The sequence below is a fragment of the Dendrobium catenatum genome, unplaced genomic scaffold (genome assembly GCF_001605985.2).
Source record: "Dendrobium catenatum unplaced genomic scaffold, ASM160598v2 original_scaffold_209636, whole genome shotgun sequence".
Lineage (NCBI taxonomy): Eukaryota > Viridiplantae > Streptophyta > Magnoliopsida > Asparagales > Orchidaceae > Dendrobium > Dendrobium catenatum.
In genome coordinates, this window is record NW_021528048.1 from 203,978 (window position 1) to 225,035 (window position 21,058).

A 21,058-nucleotide genomic window follows, 5' to 3' on the forward strand; every position below is an offset into this window, starting at 1 on the left:
CTCCACCAGCATGCTTAGCTGGATCAACTGGTGGAGCGATTCGACCAGTGGGAGACTCGCTTCGAGACCTACATTGTTGCATAGGAACATATATGGAGGATGTTGCTCGCTTCAACTCTTACGTGGCTCACCAGCAATACCAGTACGACTAGGATATGGCCTAGCTTGGGGAGCAGTTTACGACTCTTTCCTGTTACTTTCAGCCATATCTACCACCACCACCTCCTCCTTTGGTTGATCAAGGGCCATCTTTCTTTTAGTCTATTTTTATTGTTTTAGTCTTATCCTATTTTTTCTTTAGTTTATGTGTTATTTTTCTTTTTCCCTCCTCCTTTTTTTGATGTCAAAATGGGGAGTAGCTGTACTGTTCTAGTTTATGCTATTCTAGTATATTTTCATTGTTCTAATTTGTTATATTTTTATGTTGGATCATTGAATTATGTTTTTCCTTACACTATTTCCATTAATCTGCTTTAAGTTGCCTTAATTATTTTTGTGTTTTCCATTATAAAAAAGGGGGAGATTTTTGCGAATCTATTTTTAGAGAATATAATTTTGATGATAGCAAACACTTCTATTTCTCTACAACTATCATGCCTACTAACATTTCAGGTCCACAAGATCAAATTATAATTTGAACCAGCTCAAGATTAGGTAGACTAGGTCTGAGTCAGTTTCTAAACTTTTTCTTTTCTTGAGTCTATTGTAAATGATATGGTTCATGATGTTAAGTAACCATGCACACACACACACTTGAAAAAAATTTCTGACTATTTTTAGAATTCTTTATTTTTGCTCACATTGTTTAGGACGATCAACAAATCTTCCTAGATGATCAGATAAAAATAGAAACCCTAATTAAGGCATCCAAGTTAAGGCAACTGTTATTAAGTATATTGTCCTGGATGATAGGCTCCAATAAAAAAGAATTAGCCATCAGATCTATTTAGGTATTATTTATTTTGGACATCATCAATGATATCATCTTGGACGATGCAACACAATTTTGTCTAAATTAATATGGTAATTAAGGAAAGTAATTAAGGATTGATTGCTCAATCATATCATCCTGGATGATCTCAACATCAATCGAGACGATCAGTTAATAAACCTTAGTTATCCCTGGACAACCAAATATTGGTCAGCTGCTATTCAGGGCGATGCTTTGGATGACTTCATGAATTTGAACTAATCATCTGGAATAATCGCGAGATTGGCCTAGACGGTCAAGTTATTTTTCCATCATCCAGACATCCATTCAGTGCAATTGTCTGGGTGATATTCAATGATTTGTACTGATTGTACAGGATGATATACTATCAGCCTGGACGATATGAGCGAAAACCTTATGATCGTTCCAAATCGTCCTAATTATTTGAGCTTAATTTGCACTGATCATACATGATGATATTTATATCATCCTGGATGATAAAGTTAGTTTTTTATAATTAAGAGCTATTCTGAAGCTCTTTTATTTAAGACCTCTTGTTCCTTTCAAAAGAGTATCTTTTGCTGCTGTCTTGACCTGAGAGAGCCGAGAGGAGAGAGAGAGAAAGGGATAGAAAGAGAGGATCTTGTGAGGGGGAGTTTGTGAGGGGTTTCACAAAGGTTACTCCAAGCAAGGATCCAAGTTGTCTTCTTCGACAGTCATCCCTTATTATTGGAGGTTCGGGAGAGGTCCACTTCAGTAATCGATCAAGGTTCTCTACCTACTTTAGGAGGAAGCAAAAGGAGTTGGGTTCTCTGCCTCACTGGTGTTGGTGGAAAGGAGGTTTTGTAAAGGCTTCTCTGCCTTGTTGTGGGAGAAAAAGGAGAGTCACTAAATTTAGTGCAATACTCGGAGGGTGCCTCCAGAGAGTGGACGTAGGTCGAGTTGACCGAACCACTATAAATTTTTGTGTACTTTAATATTGCTTTTTTCTGCATTTAATTTTCACACGTTGAATTTCTTTATGGTGAATTTTGGTTTGGTTGAGTTTGTGTTTTTGATTGAAATTTTTTTAAAAAATACTAATTCACCCCCTCTTAGTTAGCTTGGGCTAGTTCATAAGGGCTTAATATCCCTAATGAACTTTCACATCTAACTAGTTAGATGGTATTTTCATTTGTCTTATCTTGGGTCAATGTTAGGTGTCAAGTGTGGATGCTAGTGGTTATCTTATATAAGAGTCATCACTCGTGCTCATCAGCTTATCTTTTCCCCTTATAACTTCTTATCTTATATCTTAAATCTTGAATATTTAATTTTGCATTTGGATTACACCGTAACCTATAATTTAAAGGAAAGCCCATTATCCCACCTTCCTATATATGGTATCTTCTTCTAGTTAACTCGAATTATTTTACACAAGCCAAACTTTCTTATTTACATATGAATGTCAAATGCATCATGTAACAATAATATCATTTTTACATGTGAATGCAATGATATATGAAAACATAAAATAATCTATAAAATATATAATATTTTTAGAAATTCATAACTATCATTTTACCCAGTAAAAATTGGAAATATATTACTAAAAATGATCATATTAACGTCATCTATCACATATTAAAGGTCATGTGCTGAAAGTTTGTTAAAATTCAAGATATCATAACTTTTATAAGTTTTGACTAAATTAAAGTACATAAAACACAAAATACATAAAATTATTGAAATCATAGGTAGGGTAATGGTAGCTTACCTTGAGACGAATAACTTTTCCAACAAGATCGATTGACAAAAATCTCTCTATAGGCTCCAAAATCTAAGTTTTCATTTCATGTCCATCTATTTTTCTTCACTTATTTTTTGTTTAATGCTTTCTATTAAATGATATGAATTGAAAAAAAGGCTTTAATGGATTTGTGAGTGGATTGAGATATTTTGAAATAAAATAATATAACGTATACAATTGTAATTATTTAATTTATTTATTTTTTAGCATACAATTCATATAAATCATTTTATATTTTTAAATTTGGGGCTATAAAAACTATAGAAAAGTATCTATAAAATAGAATAACATGCATAGAAGACTATGGAGAAATCAGCTTGCAAAAGAGACACCTGATGATCCCAAAAAACCCTACTTGTAACGACATATATTAATTTTTAACATTGCTCCTGAAATTATTATAATTAAAGCACAATAACATCTATATTATGTCAATAATATTTATTATTGATTTATTATTTCTACAATTAGTCATTCATTTGATTGATCAATCATACTAATGCATCATTCAATTATATATTATATAAATGAGACTATGCAATACTTATTGCTCAAATAAATGCATAGGATTAAGAATTCTACTACTGGATCCTCCCATTACATCTCTATCATCTTGCTAAATTAGACTATAAACTCTAGATTATAATGGTGTTAATGCTGGTGTAACAAAATGTGTGGGATCTTTTTGACTTTCACTAGCTCCTTTTTCATCTATCCTTTTTATAGATCTTTCACAGTATCCTCTGAATCGAGCAATACTATATCTATAACCTTGTTTAAATTATTCTGCTCCAACCACAGGTCTTCATTCTTAAAGTCTTTGAGGGAAATCTACAATTATATGTCCAAATTACCCACATATGAAACACCATCATTTCAATAAAAAAACATTGTCCCTGATGTCTTCTTCCAGAATGCACACACTTTAGATTACTAGCAACGGATACCTTAAATCCTTATTGATAATTACTAGAATGAACTTTTCTTTCACTTAAAATTCTCCTGCTCATCTCTTCATCCGCTCTCTTTCTAGTCATGTCTTGCTTAAGTAAGGAATTGTCATCTCGTTCTCCACCAACCTTGCTCTCTCCACAAGCTCTTAAAGCTCTATAATCCTTAAATGCACTAATTGATGCCTTAACTCATCTAAGAGTCCCCAAAAAATTGTTAACATTTTTCTTCAGTATAATTAATTCAGAGGCATACATGGCCAATGCTGTAAACTTGATGTCTTACTACATAACTTTCTTATTCCCATGCTTCAATCTCATGAACATCTCATACATTTATTGTCTTGTTAATGATGGTATGAACCAATCTCTAAACACAGCTAAAAATTCTATCTACAAAATCTCTGCATTCATTTTTTCCTTGAAATTTCTCCTACTATTGTCATATCCATCACCTTTTAGCCCTCCTTTAAATAGGAATATAACTTGTGAAACTTTCCTAATTTCTTGATACTACATGTTGTCAAATATATTTTCAACTCTCTATAATCAGTATTCTACACCACGTGGTTCCACTGCTCCCTTAAATAGTTGTAGCTTCAATTTATAAAACATTTGTAGATGCTTGTCTTCATCACTTTAATTAATCTCTGATTGTCTACTCTAACTTTCACTCACAATCTTAGCAACCTTACTAGCAACTTTTTTTTTAGGGGAAACCCACGAAGGGGCCTACACATTAATTAAATGAAAAAGTATAAAGTCCTTAAAGGGACTTCAAGCTCTCTAATGTTCAAAAGAGCTATAAGATTACAACAACAACAACATCAACATCAAGCCTTTATCCCACTACGTGGGGTCGGCTACATGAATCCTTTTTCTCCATTGTGTCCTATTAAAGTCAAACTCTCGTTTAAATCTAATAAAGAAAGGTCATTCCTAATATTTTCTAACCAAATCTTTTTAGGTCTACCCCTACCTTTCTTAACATAAGTCAAATCTAATACCTCTACTCTTCTAACCGGGTCATTAGAAGGCCACCGTTTTTTGTGACCAAACCATCTAAGGCGACTCTCTCTAATCTTATCTTCTACTAGAGCTATAAGATTAAAACCAAAAAAATCTATGAGCTCAAGATCCCTGCTAAACAAAAGTACAATAACACCTAGGTATATTCTACGGTGCACAAGAAGAAGCACCCAAAAAGAAGGAAGGCAGCAACCATCAGCATTCAGAGTGAGCTTCCTGTCCAAAAAACCAATGTCACAATGACATGCACAAAAGAGATCCTGCAAAAGAGAGTACAATGCACAAAAAAGAAGGCAAAAAACTATATAAAAAGGAAGGGGTTGAAAATACCACCAGTGAGTCATATTATAGTTAGTCATAACCCATCAAAGATAGAAAACCAGATTCCAACCAAGAATAATATAGCATCCGAGCAACCATCATAAACCCAATGGAGAAGAAAAACAAAGCCACAAATATAATTGGAATGATCTTTAAGGTAACCCCAGAAACCTGACATATGAATATAAATCCAGCTCCAACACCCCAAAATAAAGCAAACCCGAATAGCATGCCATAGATAAGAGTAGAATAAAACCAACAACAAAGAACAACAGCTAAATATTGTACCCAACACACACAAAAATAGAATGGCAAGGATCCAAAATGCACCAACCAAACCAAAATAACCACAGTCAAGGCAAGAGGGGTTTGGGCAGAAAGAGCTTAGGATAGATTGGATCTCACAAACATCACAAGGAAAGTCCCAATGATGCTCTATCCAACCAAAAGGCCTCAGCCACCACTACCCCCCAAGAAAAAACCTTCATGTGGAACCAGAAAAAACCAACAAAATGAGCATCCGCATATTCTCAATAATAAGCCAACCATAATAAACCAAGGAAATCCAATCCAACCTCTAGAAAAATAGCATCAGCTTAACAGAAAGGCCCCAACAATCACAGTAAAATAGGGCAACCTAGCAAAACACGCCCATGTGCCCAAACCAAAACCCATAGATCACCAAAACACCACCATAGAACATAAATAATCTACCAAAAAGAACCTTGCCAGCCACCAAAAAATAAGCAGTCACTCAATAAATAAGGCCCACCAGCCCCGACAAAATAGAACAATCAAACAGGCCAGCCAACCACCACACCTAGGGGCCTAAAAAGAATACCACATCCAGATATCCATAAACCCACTAAACCCACAACTAGAAAGATCTAAAAAAAAATAAAGCCTGAGGAAGGAGAGCAACAAACGGGATACTCGTCAAGAAAAGCTTGCAATCATCGCTCAGCCTCATGAACCCATGACAAAACCAGATAAAAAGCACCATAATAGAATAATAGAAAACAGGGCACCCATCAAGAATAATCACAAGAGCAATCCCAAAATTAGGATAAGACCCCACAAGCCAAAAAATACCAGCCGTGTAAGGTATCACACACAAATCAGATAAACAAGATGGAACCAAGTTAAATCCTAACATAAGGTAAACAAATTTTGTTCAATCTTAAAAGGTCTTTTAAAGGAGTAGGAACATTGGCTTCCAAGAAATCAATGAAGCATTCAATCTTAGATCCAAAATGAGCCAACCAATTGGAAAAAGCATTACCTTCCTTAAGCACTTGAGAAAAAGAAACAGTGATAAAAATCATCAAAAGTTTAATATCCCTAACAATATAAAACACCTCAGAATTACAAACAGAGTCTACATCGTCAAGAGTGTACTAAATATTATAAGTAGACTCAACCTCAATACCAATATTAGCAATGTCAAGAGACATACAAATTCTCAACCCATAAAGAATCGTAGTAAGAGGAGCCAAATGATAATTAACATTAAATAAAGGACCCACAAATGCAAGAATAACATTACCATGACAATCTCTAATGATGCCACCAGACCCCATGTTGTTAATCTCATTAGCAATACCAACATTGAGCTTGAAACAACCCAAATAGGGTTTAACCCAAGAAACAAACTGAGGCTGAGAAGGAAGAAAGGGGGCCTCCAACCTGATACCTAAATTCGGAGCAACATCATAACAATTATTAAAACTTTTAATAGAAAACAAGTTAACAGAAAATAAACTTAGCAAGTTATCTTTCACATTCTTAATGACCCTCTGAAAGTCCATTCTAATGCCATTAAAAAGATAATTATTCCTATCCATCTAAGGAAACAACAAAATCAGAGAAGAGATAACATTTCTAATATGACCTTTAGAATAAAAAAACCAAGTGTTGAGCAAAGCATGAATAGACAAATTCACATTAAAATAGTTTAATTTGAAGATATCATCAAAGTGACACCAAATTTTAATAGCTAAAGGACCCGAGACAAAAACATGATGCATACTCTCCACATGATAATAACATTGACACTTAGACGAATGAATAAAACCTCTTTTGATCAAATTATCATCCGTATGAATGAATCTATATAAAATTCTCCAAATAAAAGTGGCAACAGCATAAGGGATAATTCTATTTCGAATCATAAAAAAAATGACAGTGACATCATTTTTTAGATCTAAACACATGCCAAGCATCTTTTAATCTAAAAACTCTATTATTAGCCAACTTACATAATAAAACATACTTTGAATTCAAGTTCAAATGGTGATTTAGAATTTTTTGAATAAAAAAGTTAGAAATCACATTAGCAAGCTTATCATAATCCCAACAATTATCATTAAAGAAATAATTTACCTTAACTGTAGAAGTAGAAGTGGAATTAATAAGGGAATCAATAGATTGATTACTTAACCATTGGTCCTGCCAGAAAAAGATGCTGACTCCCTCAAGACCCCAAGAGAGATGAGGCTCCACCTCCCACTTAAACTTGCATAGCCTCTGCCAAACTTTAGAATCACAAATATTAAAAGAATAAGTAGTAGGATGCTTCCCCACACAGTATTTGGAAAAAAAAAATAAATTTAGCCCACAAAGACAACTTAGCACAAAGAGTAAACCATAATTTGAAAGAAAAAGTATGAGCCAAATCAGCCATGCTTTTTCAGCTCAGGATGCCTTCCTTTAAACCTCCACAATACTTATCCTAGGAAGCCCAAGCAATTTTAGTGTTACTATTAGAGCCTTTAAAAAAAACTTATTAAGGAATATATCAATTCTATTACACACCATTTTAGTGGGAAGCAAAGTTTGGAAAGAATGGATAGTGAAAGAACAAAGAACACTTCTAATGAGAGTAAGCCTACCCCCATGCTCAAGAAATTAGAATCCCAAGATTGAAGTTTTTGTACACAAAGATAATTAAATCATCAAACAAAAAAGATTTCTTTCTACCTTTAAAAAGAGGAATACCAAGATACTTAATAGGTAACTGGCCATGTACAAAATTAGTAAGGTCTTTAATAGCCAAGATACAAGCATTATGCACCTTGTTAGAAACAATGAAGCAAAATTTTTGATTGTTCAAAGAAAGGCCTCTAACAGTATGAAAATTATAAAAGAAATCCATAAGATTATTAATTTTATTACAAGAAGCATTCATAAAGATGATAAGTTCATAAGCAAAACATAAGTGAGATATAGGAAAACCCCCTAGTCTTGAAATAAAAATTGAAATGATTTTAAAAAAGGTTAGCTAGGCTTCTAGAAAGATAACCAAACTCAATAATGAAAAGAGCCGGAGACATAGGGTCTCCTTGCCTTAAACCATGAGAAGATTTAAGGAAACCAGAGCTCTTGCCATTGATAATAATAGAGAAAAAAGAACCTTCAATGCAATTTCTAACAAGGTTAATGAAAACCAAGTTAAAACCAAATAACTACAGGATGTTATAAATGAATTGTCAACTAATGTTATCATAAGCTTTGGAGATATCAAGCTTGAGGATAATATTACCACCCCTCAGCTTGACATCTAAATTATGGAAGAATTCCTGGGCCAATAAAATATTATTAGAGATTGCACGACCTTTAACAAAGCCCATTTGGAAAGGAGAAATAATTTTAGGAAGAACAATAATTAATCGATTCATAAAAATTTTAGAAATCAACTTACTAAAGAAAGTGCAAAGATTAATATGTCTAAAATCATTCCAATTACTAGCATCATTATTCTTAAGGATAAGAACAATAGAAGTTGAAGAAAAAAATTTAGGCATAGCATGACCAACAAAAAATCCAAAACTGCAGCATATAGATCATCCTTAATAATACAGCAAGCTTTTGAAAACAATTTGTAGTGAACCCATCTGGTCCAGCAACAAAGTCACCATTCATATCAAAAATAATATCTTTTAATTCATCTAGAGAGGGAATTTTAGAAAGTAAATCATTATCCTCCAGCAAGATGAGATTGGGGATAATAGTAGGTTATCAATATTACTAGGGATAAAGACCTTATTGAGCCTATCTTGAAAGTATTGAACAGCCAACAAGGCAATTTCCTCAGCATTCTTAGAAATAGAACCATCCTCACATTTGATTTTATTAATGAATTCTTGGCACATTTCCTTTTGACCAAATCATGAAAATATTTTGTGTTATTTTTACCTTCCACCAGATGCTTGCTTTTTGTTTCCAAAAAGTTTCCTCTTGGGCATGTAATTTAAAGAGACAAGCCTTAGCCTCTCTAAGTAAAGTAAAATTAGCTTCAGAAGGAGAGTTTTGAAAATTAAGCTCAACATTCTTAACAACATCTTCAAAGCTTAAAATATTAATAAATATATTTTTAAAGACATTGTGATTCCACCAATTTAAAAGTTGTTTAAGTCTTTTCAATTTGAAACAAAATCTTTTCATGCCAATAACATAGTTATCAGGATGTAAATGGACATCCCAATTATTCTGAACAACACTTAGAAAAGAATCATGCTAAATCCACATATTTTGAAATCTAAATTGAGGAAAATAGTTCATATGTCTAGTACTAAGAACAACGAGTAAAGGAGAATGATCAGAAAAAGTACGACTAAAATGCTCAACAGAAATAGAACTAAAATAGTTAAGCCATTTATCATTAAATAAAATACGATCTAGCCTTTTCCATAGCTTCCTCTGGTTCCAAGTAAACTTGTTATCAAAAAGCCAATCTCAATGAGATTACAATCCATAATCATATTATTAAAATCCTTCATAAAATACAAAAATAGGAGGGGGCCCCCCATTTCATTCCGAAGGATTAGAAATGGTGTTAAAATCACCACCCACCAACCAAGGCAATTTACAAATGCTTTGAAAGACAGATAACTGCTCCCGAAGAATTTTTCTAGTCCTAGGAGAAGACACAACAAAAATGAAAGAAGCGTAATAATTTAGATTTAAAAATTCAATGTTACAATGCAAAATTTGAGTAAAATTGACAAGAATATCAATCTAAACTAGATCTTTCAAAAATAACCAAATTTTATTAGCAAAATTCATAGTGACATGATTAAAACCTAAAAATATAGTAGTATTAAGTAAGATAGAAACATTAACAAGAGGTTCAAGTAAAAGAAGAATATAAATATCATGGATACGACATAAATTCTTCACTCGCAAATGAGAAGAAGAACACTCAATACCCCTAACATTCTAAATAATAGATTTAAATATAAGAAACAATGCTAACGACTAGTTCGTGAACGGGTATTTCTAGCCAATTGTAAAACAACATTCTTACTCTTTCTACCATGCTTATTTTTAGCTTTAATGAAACTAATATCATTGTCAACTTTTGCAAAACATGTAGAAGAAAATTCCAACTCATCAGTATCAGTAAAAACATCACTATTATAATGAGAGATAGAAGGTGACTTACAGTCAATAAACAAATCCTTTTCCTTACCCTTATGAGGAAGCTCACCTTCTTCCAATAATTCTCCATCCTCATTAGCATTACTATTCAAGACAATTTCTAAATTCTCTTTCTCAACCAAGGCCTTTTCATTAGGCCTCAAGTTATTGTCTCTAATATTCCTTTCATTTTTAGACCCAATTCCCTTATCATGAGCATTACATTGAGAAGCATCAATATTAGAGGATTTGTCAGTATTCAACAAATAGTCCATAACAGGCAATTCATATATAACATTATTTAGAGGAGAAGAATCAGTTAGCCCTTGGTTCTCCAAGTTCTCACAATCATTGGGACAACTAGCACAAGTACTAATAACATTAGCCTGCACACAGGGAGGAGCATCTACAATGATAGGATCTGAAGAGGTATAAACAGGGGGAGGGTCAATAAGCACAGGTAAAGGAGGTGCACCCAAATCAGAAATATTTCCTTCAATCTTAATAGAAGGCAAATTATCATTCTCATGAAGAGGCCCATCATTACGCTGAGATTGTTTGGGCACAGCTTTATGTTTATGAAGTTGAGGATGCAACCTAAAACATTCATTAGCACCATGGCCATGCATTTTATAGTGAGAACAAAAACTAGAAAGATTTTCAAATTTGACTTTTTGGAAATAGCCATTCAGCTCAGAACCTATCCAAACTTTAATAACTAAAATTTGGAAGATTTCCTAGGGGGAGGCTTCCAAATAGAAATGTATTAAAAAATTTTCTAACTGAGATAACAAAGTGTCACATTAAGGAGTAGCCAAATTAGTTCACAATAGAAGGCAAAGTATAATGAATACATGTCAGAGATCCCTAATCCCCCATAGCATTTTGGATGAAAAACTTTTTTCCAAGAGATAGTGTGATGTTTTTCAGAAGTGGGATCACCATAAAATATAAATTTAAAATAGATTGTTTGTAAGAATTTGATGCATGATTTAGGCAGAAAAATATCTCTAACCCAACAGGCAATGGTATTGAAAATGGTAAATTTGAGGCAATGAAGTCTGCCAACATAAGAGAGCATTTTGGCTTTCCAACCTGCTAGAACAACCACAACAACAACATCATCATCAAGCCTATATCCCACTACGTGGGGTCGACTACATGAATCCTTTTTCTCCATTGTGTCCTATTAAAAGTCAAATTCTTGTTTAAATCAAATAAAGAAAGGTCGTTCCTAATATTTTCTAACCAAGTCTTTTTAGGTCTACCCCAACCTTTTCTTAACATAAGTCAAATCTAATACCTCTACTCTCCTAACCGAGTCATCGGAAGGCTGCCGTTTTATGTGACCAAACCATCTAAGGCGACTCTCTCTAATATTATCTTCTACAAGAGCTACTTCAACCTTATCACGTATATGCTCATTTCGTATCCTATCTCTAAGGGTAAAGCCACTCATCCACCTAAGCATCCTCATCTCTGCCACAGTTAACTTAGTATTATGCTTCTCTTTTAATGGCCAACATTCGGCACCATAAAGCATTACAGGCCTCACTACCATCTTATAGAATTTTCCCTTAAGTTTAAGGGGTACATTTCTATCACATAACAAGCCCGATGCATTCCTCAACTTTAACCATCCAACTTGAATTCTGCTGATAATATCCCCATCAATTTCACCATCACTCTGAACAATAGATCCAAGATACCTAAAACGTGTACTCTTATTAATGACTTGATCGCCCAAAGTAACAATACTTTTCTTGGAACTTTATCATATGCTTTTTCTAAATCAATAAATATCATATGTAGATCCTCCTTATTTTCTCTATATTTCTCCATCAAACCTCTTAATAAATGTATGGCTTCCATAGTCGACCTACCCGACATGAATGCAAATTGATTTTGGATACATTAGTATCACTCCGCAACCTATGCTCCATAACTCGCTCCCATAGTTTTAAAGTATGACACATTAACTTAATAACTCTATAATTCGCACAATCTTGTGCATCACCTTTATTCTTAAAAATAGGAATTAACACACTCATTCTCCACTCATCTGGCATCTTTTTAGTCTTCAAAATAGAAGAAGATAAATTTTATTGAGGGGCTGAAAATCATAGGCTTTAAGCTTTTTAGCAGAAATAGGAACCCCAAGGTATTTCAAGACATGGGAAGACGAGGTGATTAGAGAAAACCACATATTTTTTGTTGTGATTGATATGAAGACTGGAATAAGCATCTTCAATGTGTCCCTAAGAAGCTAAGCATTATGAACTTTAGCATTCCCAAAGACTAGTAAATCATCCGCACATAGTAAATGAGAGAAATTTTTGCTCGAGCAAGAATACCATAAAAAGGACTATCACCACTAGAATTCTCAAATAGGTTGGAGAAAACATTTATTATAATACAAAATAGGTAAGGGGATAAATGATACCTCTGTCTTAAACAAGAGGTAGAGCCAAAAAACCCTTTAAGGGCCCCATTGAGGCAGACAGAGAAGAAAACATCCTCCAAACAGCCTCTCATCTAGGAAATGAACACCTCTCTGAGTCATTCTAGCAAGTAAAATTCTCTAAAAATAGTATCAAAAGCTTTATGATATAGCCGGTCTCAATTTGAACGACAACAAAAGGCATTGGATGATATAGTCGGTCTCAATTTGAACGACAACAAAGGCGGCATTGGCCAAAAGCCATTAGAAATAATTTCATGGACTTTCGCATAAGTAGGTTTCCTGAATAATTGAAAGGCATTGGTGTCCATCAAGTCAACAATTAACTTACCATGAATCCAAGGGCCCCAATACAAGAAAATTGTCAGTTTCTAATAACAACAAAGAATGTTCAATTATTACTTTTTTATTGGCAATGAATTATAAGGCCTTTCAAAGAGGGGAGGCAGATGTGAGAGTTAGCTCAAATCGAGCCGTAGATATTGAAGAACTAATTAGTAATTATAGAATTTGAACCGTAAATTCTTCCAATCATCTCAGCTTTGAAGATAATATGCATAATATCAAGAGAGCAGAGACCCAACTCTTCTTTTTTTCCTTGGAAAGGATAGAATCTTGCTAAGAAAGAATGTGCAACTTCTTCCAAAAATTATCATGAAATAAGAACTTTGTAATAAAGAGCTAATCTTTTTAACGAATCTTTGAAGAAGATAGCCGACCAAAACAAAGAGAGAAAAAATTCTACATAGCTGATGTCACGACTTGAACTCTTTCACCAAAACCTAAGAGCTTTTATCTTCACGCACAAATAGATGGAACAGAAATAAGAAGCTTTTTAAACAGCCAAATTTAGAAAAATTAACCGCACTAGCCAGAAATCAACAGAAAGGGAAGAAGTGGTTAGCGCTACTATAGCGAAGCACTGTAGCAAACTGAATAAAGCTACTATGCTGCTGTAGCGATACTGTAGAAGCTGAGGTAAGCAAAAGGAGAGGAACCATTTGTCTTCTTCTTGTCACAAAAAAAAAATTTATGTTTCGTTTGGAACGATTTTTTTATTGCTTTCTAAAACAGAGTTTTAATACAAAAATAAAAAAATTTGTACTAAAACTCGATTTTAGAAAGAAATAAAAAAGCCATCCCAAACGAAGCCTTAGAATACTCTGAATTGAAGGCATGTCAGTATTCATATGTTACTCTTAGGTGATCTACAATTTAGAATTATGACAGAATTTTTCAAGACATTCCTACCATAAATGCTTTATAAAAATTTTAGGAGATTTCATTATATTATAGATTTTGTTATGTATCTATATACTGAATATTTAAATTTTATTATTTGTTTAGATAATATTTTCATTTATAAATCAAATCAAAGAAAAAATTAATATTATATATATATATATAGAGAGAGAGAGAGGGAGAGAGAGAGACAAATGTTCTATGAGCAAATATAAATATTTAGTTGTTGGACATGTAAATACATAAAAGTTCTGTAAATGTATGTAAACCCTCTAAATTTTCATGATGATTGATATGTCGTACAAAAATTCATCAAGCAAGCATAAATTTTGATGCAAGAAAAATTGATAATTAATTTTAGAACCATACGAACATTGATTTTAGAAAACTTATAACTGAAATGAATGTATCAATAAGATAAACCCATAGATCCGAGTCCCAACAAGTTCAAATCAAACAGTTAAAAGTGTTCCTAGAAATTTCTTTGCATTAGTTGAATGGCCAAATATTTGGCTTTTTTTTTTGCATATGTATGGTGAAAATGAGCATTCGAAACAAATCCAAGATATTTCAATTTCAGGGCCATTGAGGCACTTGAAGAATATAAGAATTATCTATGATTAAATGAATCAACTGAGCTCTTTGATGAAGTATTTTGTGATTTTGGTTGGGTTTAATGAAATTATATTCTTAGAAACTATAAATAGGTCACTATTCTCCACATGATAGTGACGTGGAATTGATATTGGAGAGTACTTGGAGATTTGAAGAACTCTAGAGCTCTAAACGATGTTCAACGTCAATGATCACTGCAAGCCACCACCATCTTCCAACTGCCATTACTCATTAACCATCGTCTAATTACCATTAACCGGCTTTCATACCCCATTTATTGATCTCTGATGACTATTGTTTGATTGTCATAGCCCATTCAACTACACTTGCTTGGCCATTATCACCCGTTCATCATCATCTAAACACTATCGTTAAACCATAATCATCCACTAGACGTAGTTCAAACATCATCACCCTCTTGCCAATGTCGAACTAACATCATTTGATCGCTGTCATCATCATTCTATTACATCCTAAATATTCTCTGCCATGCAAAATTATAGGAAGTCAAACTTGTATTACAAACTTAGCAATCTCGCCTTTTCTAGTTGTCTTGAAGATAAGATTCTTAAAATATTGTTGATAGAGGGGAACATTTCAACTGGACTTTCTTTCATGTTTAGCCACATAAAAACTCTAATTTTTCATGTGTGCACTCTATTGCAATCCATGACCCCTAGTTTGAGCTTTTGATGATGACAAATAATATCGTCTAAACTTTTATTCATTGAATATCTTTTAATTTCTGCTATTGTCTATGAGTACTAACATTTCAGGAAGATCACGAGTTATTCAGGACAATAGGAAGACCCGAGAATGGGTAGAGTAGGAGTGTGAGTCTAAAACAATGTAATTTTCTATTTATTTATTTTTCTTTTCTTGAGTTTGGCCATAAACTGTATGTAAGTCTGAGCAACCATGCACACACACAGGGAGAGAGGGTTTTAAAAGAAAAATAGAAGAAGATTTTTCTCCGTTGATCGTACTATACGACTTTATATCATACTGTACGATCTGATGTTGTAAAATAATTTTATGTGAACAGATCGTACTGTACGAACCATATCGTACGGTACGATGTGTTACAAATCCAAAACCCTAGCCGCCAGACTAGTTTAAGAAAGTTCTATTAGTCTTTCGTACTGTATGATTTATTTTGAATACTTACTTAAATTAATCCGTGATTAGCGGAGTAAATCAAGGTTTAATCACTGATTGTTACTCGTTATGTACGAACATGTTCATACTATATGATGAACAGAGATGAGTTTTGATCGTCTCGAACTTTGTCCTGGACGATCTCCTGTTTTTGCTTAATCGTACTATACGATGTATATCGTAACATACGATGTACAGAGACGAGTTTCGATCGTCCCGGAATTCGTCCTGGATGATGCCTTAATTTTTACAATTCGTATTGTACTAAGTAGGTCGTACCCTAGAATGCACAGAGACGAGTTTTTATCATCTCGACTATTGTCCTGTACGAACAGAAGAGTTGATGATCGTACTGTACGATTGTAAATCGTACTGTACGAATATATTTAGAAGTTTTTGAACTATTCATAAACCTTCATACCAGGATGAAGCCTGTTATAAAAATCGTACTATTCGATGGTAAATTGTATTGTACGATAGTAACGACTACTTTGAAAATTTTAGGGATTTTGGAGCCCGTTTTAAGTATCAAATAGTAATGTTTTTGTGAGAGACAGAAAGAGGGGAACGTGATTAGAGAGAGAATCCTTGGGAGAGAGCTCTTGAGAAGTTTTTGGGGTTTGAGAGAGGAAGGAGAGGGTGAGCTTGGTGAGGTAGAAGTAGTGTGAGGGAGATCACGCGGTTGCTTCGTTCTTGCTGCATCTTGCTCCTCCAATGGCAAGAGAAGAACTTGTGGGAGGCTCTCTAAGGGGGAGACTCTTCTACATCCGTGACCTCGATGGTACTCTGCCTTCTCCAGGAGGGAGAAAAACAAGAAGGTTCGCTGCCGTCGCTAGGAGGGTGAGAAAAGCGATTGGTACTTCGCCACGCCAGGTTGGTGAAAGTGAGTCTTGTGAGGGCTTCTCCGCCTTGCCGAGGGGGCAAAAGAAGAACTATAGTTTGTAATGAAATTCCCTGAGTGGAGGACTCCGGGGAGTGGACGTAGGTCATGGTTTGACCGAACCACTATAAAATTATGGTATGCTTTTTCCTTATCGCTTTTTATTTTTGCTTGCACTTTATTTTCATTATATTTGCTTGGTGATAATTGTGAAAGAAAAAGAATTTCATTGTTTCATGTTGAGTTCAATTAATTGCTTTCATATTACTTAAAGTTTTCTTGTTAAAAATTTAAAAACACAAAAAAATATTAGAACTCTTGCTTAGGATATTAATTATTGCAACAAATTTCGCAATTCACCCCCCCCCCCCCCCCCTCCCCCTTGGCGATCTAGTAATTTCGCACTCTTCTCTTTATTTGAGTGTATGTAAGATCTATATGTAAAGGTAGAAGTAAAACTCTGACTCTATTACCAACAATTTTCTAACAAGCATTGAAAAAAAAAAATGTAAGATAGTATATTAAATTTTAGAATGGAAGAGCGATCATAAGAAGGTGGGATGAAAAAGACACACAACCAATTATAATAATGTTTCTTAATTTATAAATATGAGTTTCATAACTTTAGTAATCAAAATAAAACTTTTTAGAGAAACAAATATAACTCATTTAAATGCCATATATATTTGTTTCTCCTCCTCTCAATATTTCGCTATTTTCCTCCATTTTTCTGTCCTCTAATATCCTTCCCCAACAAAACACCATGAATCCTTACGGAGAAGACAACTTATTCTGCTATTTCCACCCAAAGGAATTTCTTGTAGGAGTCTGTGCTCTTTGCTTGAAGGAAAGGCTCCTCATCCTCGCCTCAAAGCAAAGTCACGTTCACCTTCCCAAAAATGCTAATAATGTCTTCCAAGGGCTGAGGAGAAAGCCTTCCATAGCCCTTCCTAAAGTCTTTGCTTTAGGCTCTTTCTTCCACCGCTTTGAAGCTCGAAATCAAAATCCAGATGAGGAAAACAACGAAGAAGGCTCAATCACCAGCCATGAAGGCATTAATCTTATTCTATCTCTTCATTGATTTCCTTAAATTTTTATATTTTCTATGCCTGAGATTCTATTGTGACTTGTTTCAATATAAAGTTTTCACAAGACAGAATGACACTCATCATATCCAAGAGAAGTTTTAGCACTAAGCTTCAATGATTTTTTAAATCTGGCTTCAAGTCTGCATGCTGATTATACTTATATCATGAACTAAAATTGATTGCTTCATTAAAAAAATTTTCTTTCACAGATCATTACAAGACAGTACTGATTGAACATCATCATATGGATTATCAGACATAACATTAATCGCTATTTCTGATGTTTTGGATGTTAAGATTCTGGAAAAGTTGATTTCATTATTCTTTCATTTTTTTCTCTGCCTAGATTTCTGTTATAACTCGTTACAATTCAGAGTTTTCAGATAATGACTGAAAGGGATTCATCATATCCTATAAAAGATTTCAAAGATTTTTTAAATCTGACTTCGAATCTGTTTTGTTTATACTTTACATCATAAAACTAAACTCAATTGCTTGATAGAAAAATCTTCCTTCACAGATCATCACATGACAGCTCTATTTGCACATCATATAGTTCATCATACATCTAGCTAACTTTAATTGCTGTTTTCTGAATCTGCTGTTTATACTCTATTAGACGAAACTGAAATCATTTGCTTCAATAGAATATTCTTTTCCTCTACAGATTATAACTTGAAAGCACTAATTGAAGATCATTATATCATCATAAAGCTAGCTAACATTAACTGCAAATTTCTGAAGCTTTGAATGTTGAGATTCTGATAATCTTGATCTATAACTTATGTATATTTGGTTAATTATTTGGCTTAGATTCTTTCATATCAATAAAGTTTGAGCCTGATGGGCGTGGATCTTGGGAGAACGTGAAAAACACAAGTGAACGGTCGTCATGGCTTGCCAGTGGAAAGGAAGATAAGTTGAAGGAGATCAACGGAAGGATAAACAGTGTGGTGGAGAAAGCGAAGCTGCAAAGTGGGCTTAGATGGCGCAAGAAGATTGGACAGTTAATCCAACTGGCTCGCTGGATTAGGTCCAGCAAGGCTGGTGTATCTCATACAGGAATTACAAGGAAGGTGGAGAGAGTCAGGGGAAGAAGGGGTTGGATAAGAAGCTTGACAAGGAGGGCTATTTCATCCACAGATTAAGGAACAGCAATGTTACATATATTATCATTTTATATTTATATTTACTGTAAATAGAAGATAAATAGAATGTATAATGTTTGGTTAAAAAGATAATATGATCGTATGTGTTCATGCAGATCAAAGTGAGAATAATTGCCCATCACTGACCTCCTCTCGCCATCTCATGCACCCCTTTCTGCAGCCCCACCTTCCCCTTCTGGCACTCCACTTTTCAGCCTCATAATGAATGTAGAAGAAGATGATTATGATATGAGAAATAAAGCTTCGATCTTGTGCTTGATTTTCTTGGCAAAAAAAGCTTTGCTCTTTCATATAATGTTATCTTGCTTGAAAATTACTTGGTTAATAACTAGAACGCCACACCTACCACTTGTGATAAGTTTTTGAGGCTAATAAGAGTGAAATACGAGGCAAAATGAGAGTGAATTCAAAGAAACTACTATCGCATTGGTCTTCGTACATGTAGGGACAAGATTGTTTCTTGAAATACGAGGCAGAATCTTGATCATATTGACAACCACAATCTTAGAGAGCATAATAAAATCCCAATCAGTATTTTTTTGCTTTGATTAAATTCCCAATGAATTGATGATGACTACCCAAATATAAGGATTCAATAGTTCATTTTCTTAAATTGGTGTTAGCTTCATAAATAATCAAGTTTTGCATTGAATGTGTAATTTATTTTATTAAATTATTATTTTAAATATTGATATATATATATATATATATTATAATATATATTATATATATATTATAAATATATAAATATATATATATATATATATTATATATATATATATATATATATATATATAATATATATATATATCATATTCAAATTTTGAAGTAATACGTTTGTGATGTGTTATATAACTTTTAAATATATTTAAATTTAAAATTGAAACTTATAAATTAAAATTACATCATGTGTAATATTCAAATTTAAAATATTTATAGTCTTATTGTCATATTTCAAATATGTATAAATTAAAATTCAAGATGTACCACAAGAGAACAATATAATACTCCGAATACTATTTATGTTTCATGTATACTAATTTATTGTATATAAAATTAAATATATTAGTCTAAAAAAATTGCATGCTAGAATATTCAAGGTAATGGAGAAAATAGTTTAACTTCTTAGTTTTATATAAAGATCCATCACATATAAAGATAAAAGACAAGAGATACAAACTTTTATGTGAAAAATAAAAAAGGAAAAAAAGCAATGGAGGTTAACCCAATTGAAATAATTCTGGTACTGTATGTCGTTAGTTACAATTAATCCACTTCTTCATAATCAACGGATGGTGTGATACTGTCGAAACCCAACCTAATATGACCCATATATATGACATGTCATATCATGTTGAATGGTGATAGGCCAAGCCCATGATCAAAGTTTTGGAGACATTTTAGATTTTTTTTTTTAAATTAAACATATCACAGAGCTTCTTATTAAGTTCTACTAAGCATAAACATAACCTCATTCATAAATTTCTATTATTTTCATTCATCATCAAAATGTCTATACAACAACTAGACACTATAGGACATTGCTACAGACCATAATAGAGCATAAATAAATAGCCATGATTGAATAAAATTAAAGAATACCTATCTAGATTCAGAGAAATCTAAACATGCAACCTCACCCTTTCCTTGACCTAAAATAGAATAGTGAGGAGGTGTGAGCCAACATAGCCTAGAAGGTTATGCCCACTGACCTCATTGATCAAGTATTTCACATTTTATTATTCACTTAACTAAGTTTAAAAATAGTTAATAACAATTCTCAATACTAAACAAAATAATGCTAGCTTGTAGGTATAAAAATTTTAAATAACAATTCAAGAAAAGTAAATAAATTAGAATAAAATTAACAGATTTTCCTCATGCTCTTATACCTTTCATTAGAAACATTTATCAAAATTCAAACCCTTATGACTTTATGTGCAAGGATATCAGAAATAGGCCCTTAAGGCTCTTAATGCTTAGCACATATCAGATTTTTAGAATTCA

General features: G+C 33.3%; 1 protein-coding gene across 1 annotated transcript; it reads left to right on the forward strand.

Annotated features, from left to right (window-relative positions):
- The first annotated feature begins 17,442 nt into the window (after positions 1 to 17,442).
- LOC110094391 lies at positions 17,443 to 19,327 on the forward strand. The gene is made up of 2 exons (XM_020819619.2): positions 17,443 to 17,846; positions 18,696 to 19,327. Exons 1-2 carry the CDS (start codon positions 17,468 to 17,470, stop codon positions 19,028 to 19,030), a joined length of 714 nt encoding a protein of 237 aa, XP_020675278.1. The 5' UTR covers positions 17,443 to 17,467; the 3' UTR covers positions 19,031 to 19,327.
- Positions 19,328 to 21,058: the final 1,731 nt, after the last annotated feature.

What these genes read in the sequence shown, in the direction of transcription:
- LOC110094391 (XM_020819619.2), top strand. Translation starts at nt 17,468, where the DNA reads ATGCCATATATATTTGTTTCTCCTCCTCTCAATATTTCGCTATTTTCC. An exon ending in CTCAATCACCAGCCATGAAG is followed by an intron (nt 17,847 to 18,695) that starts GCATTAATCTTA and finishes TATTTGGCTTAG; the next exon opens with ATTCTTTCATATCAATAAAG.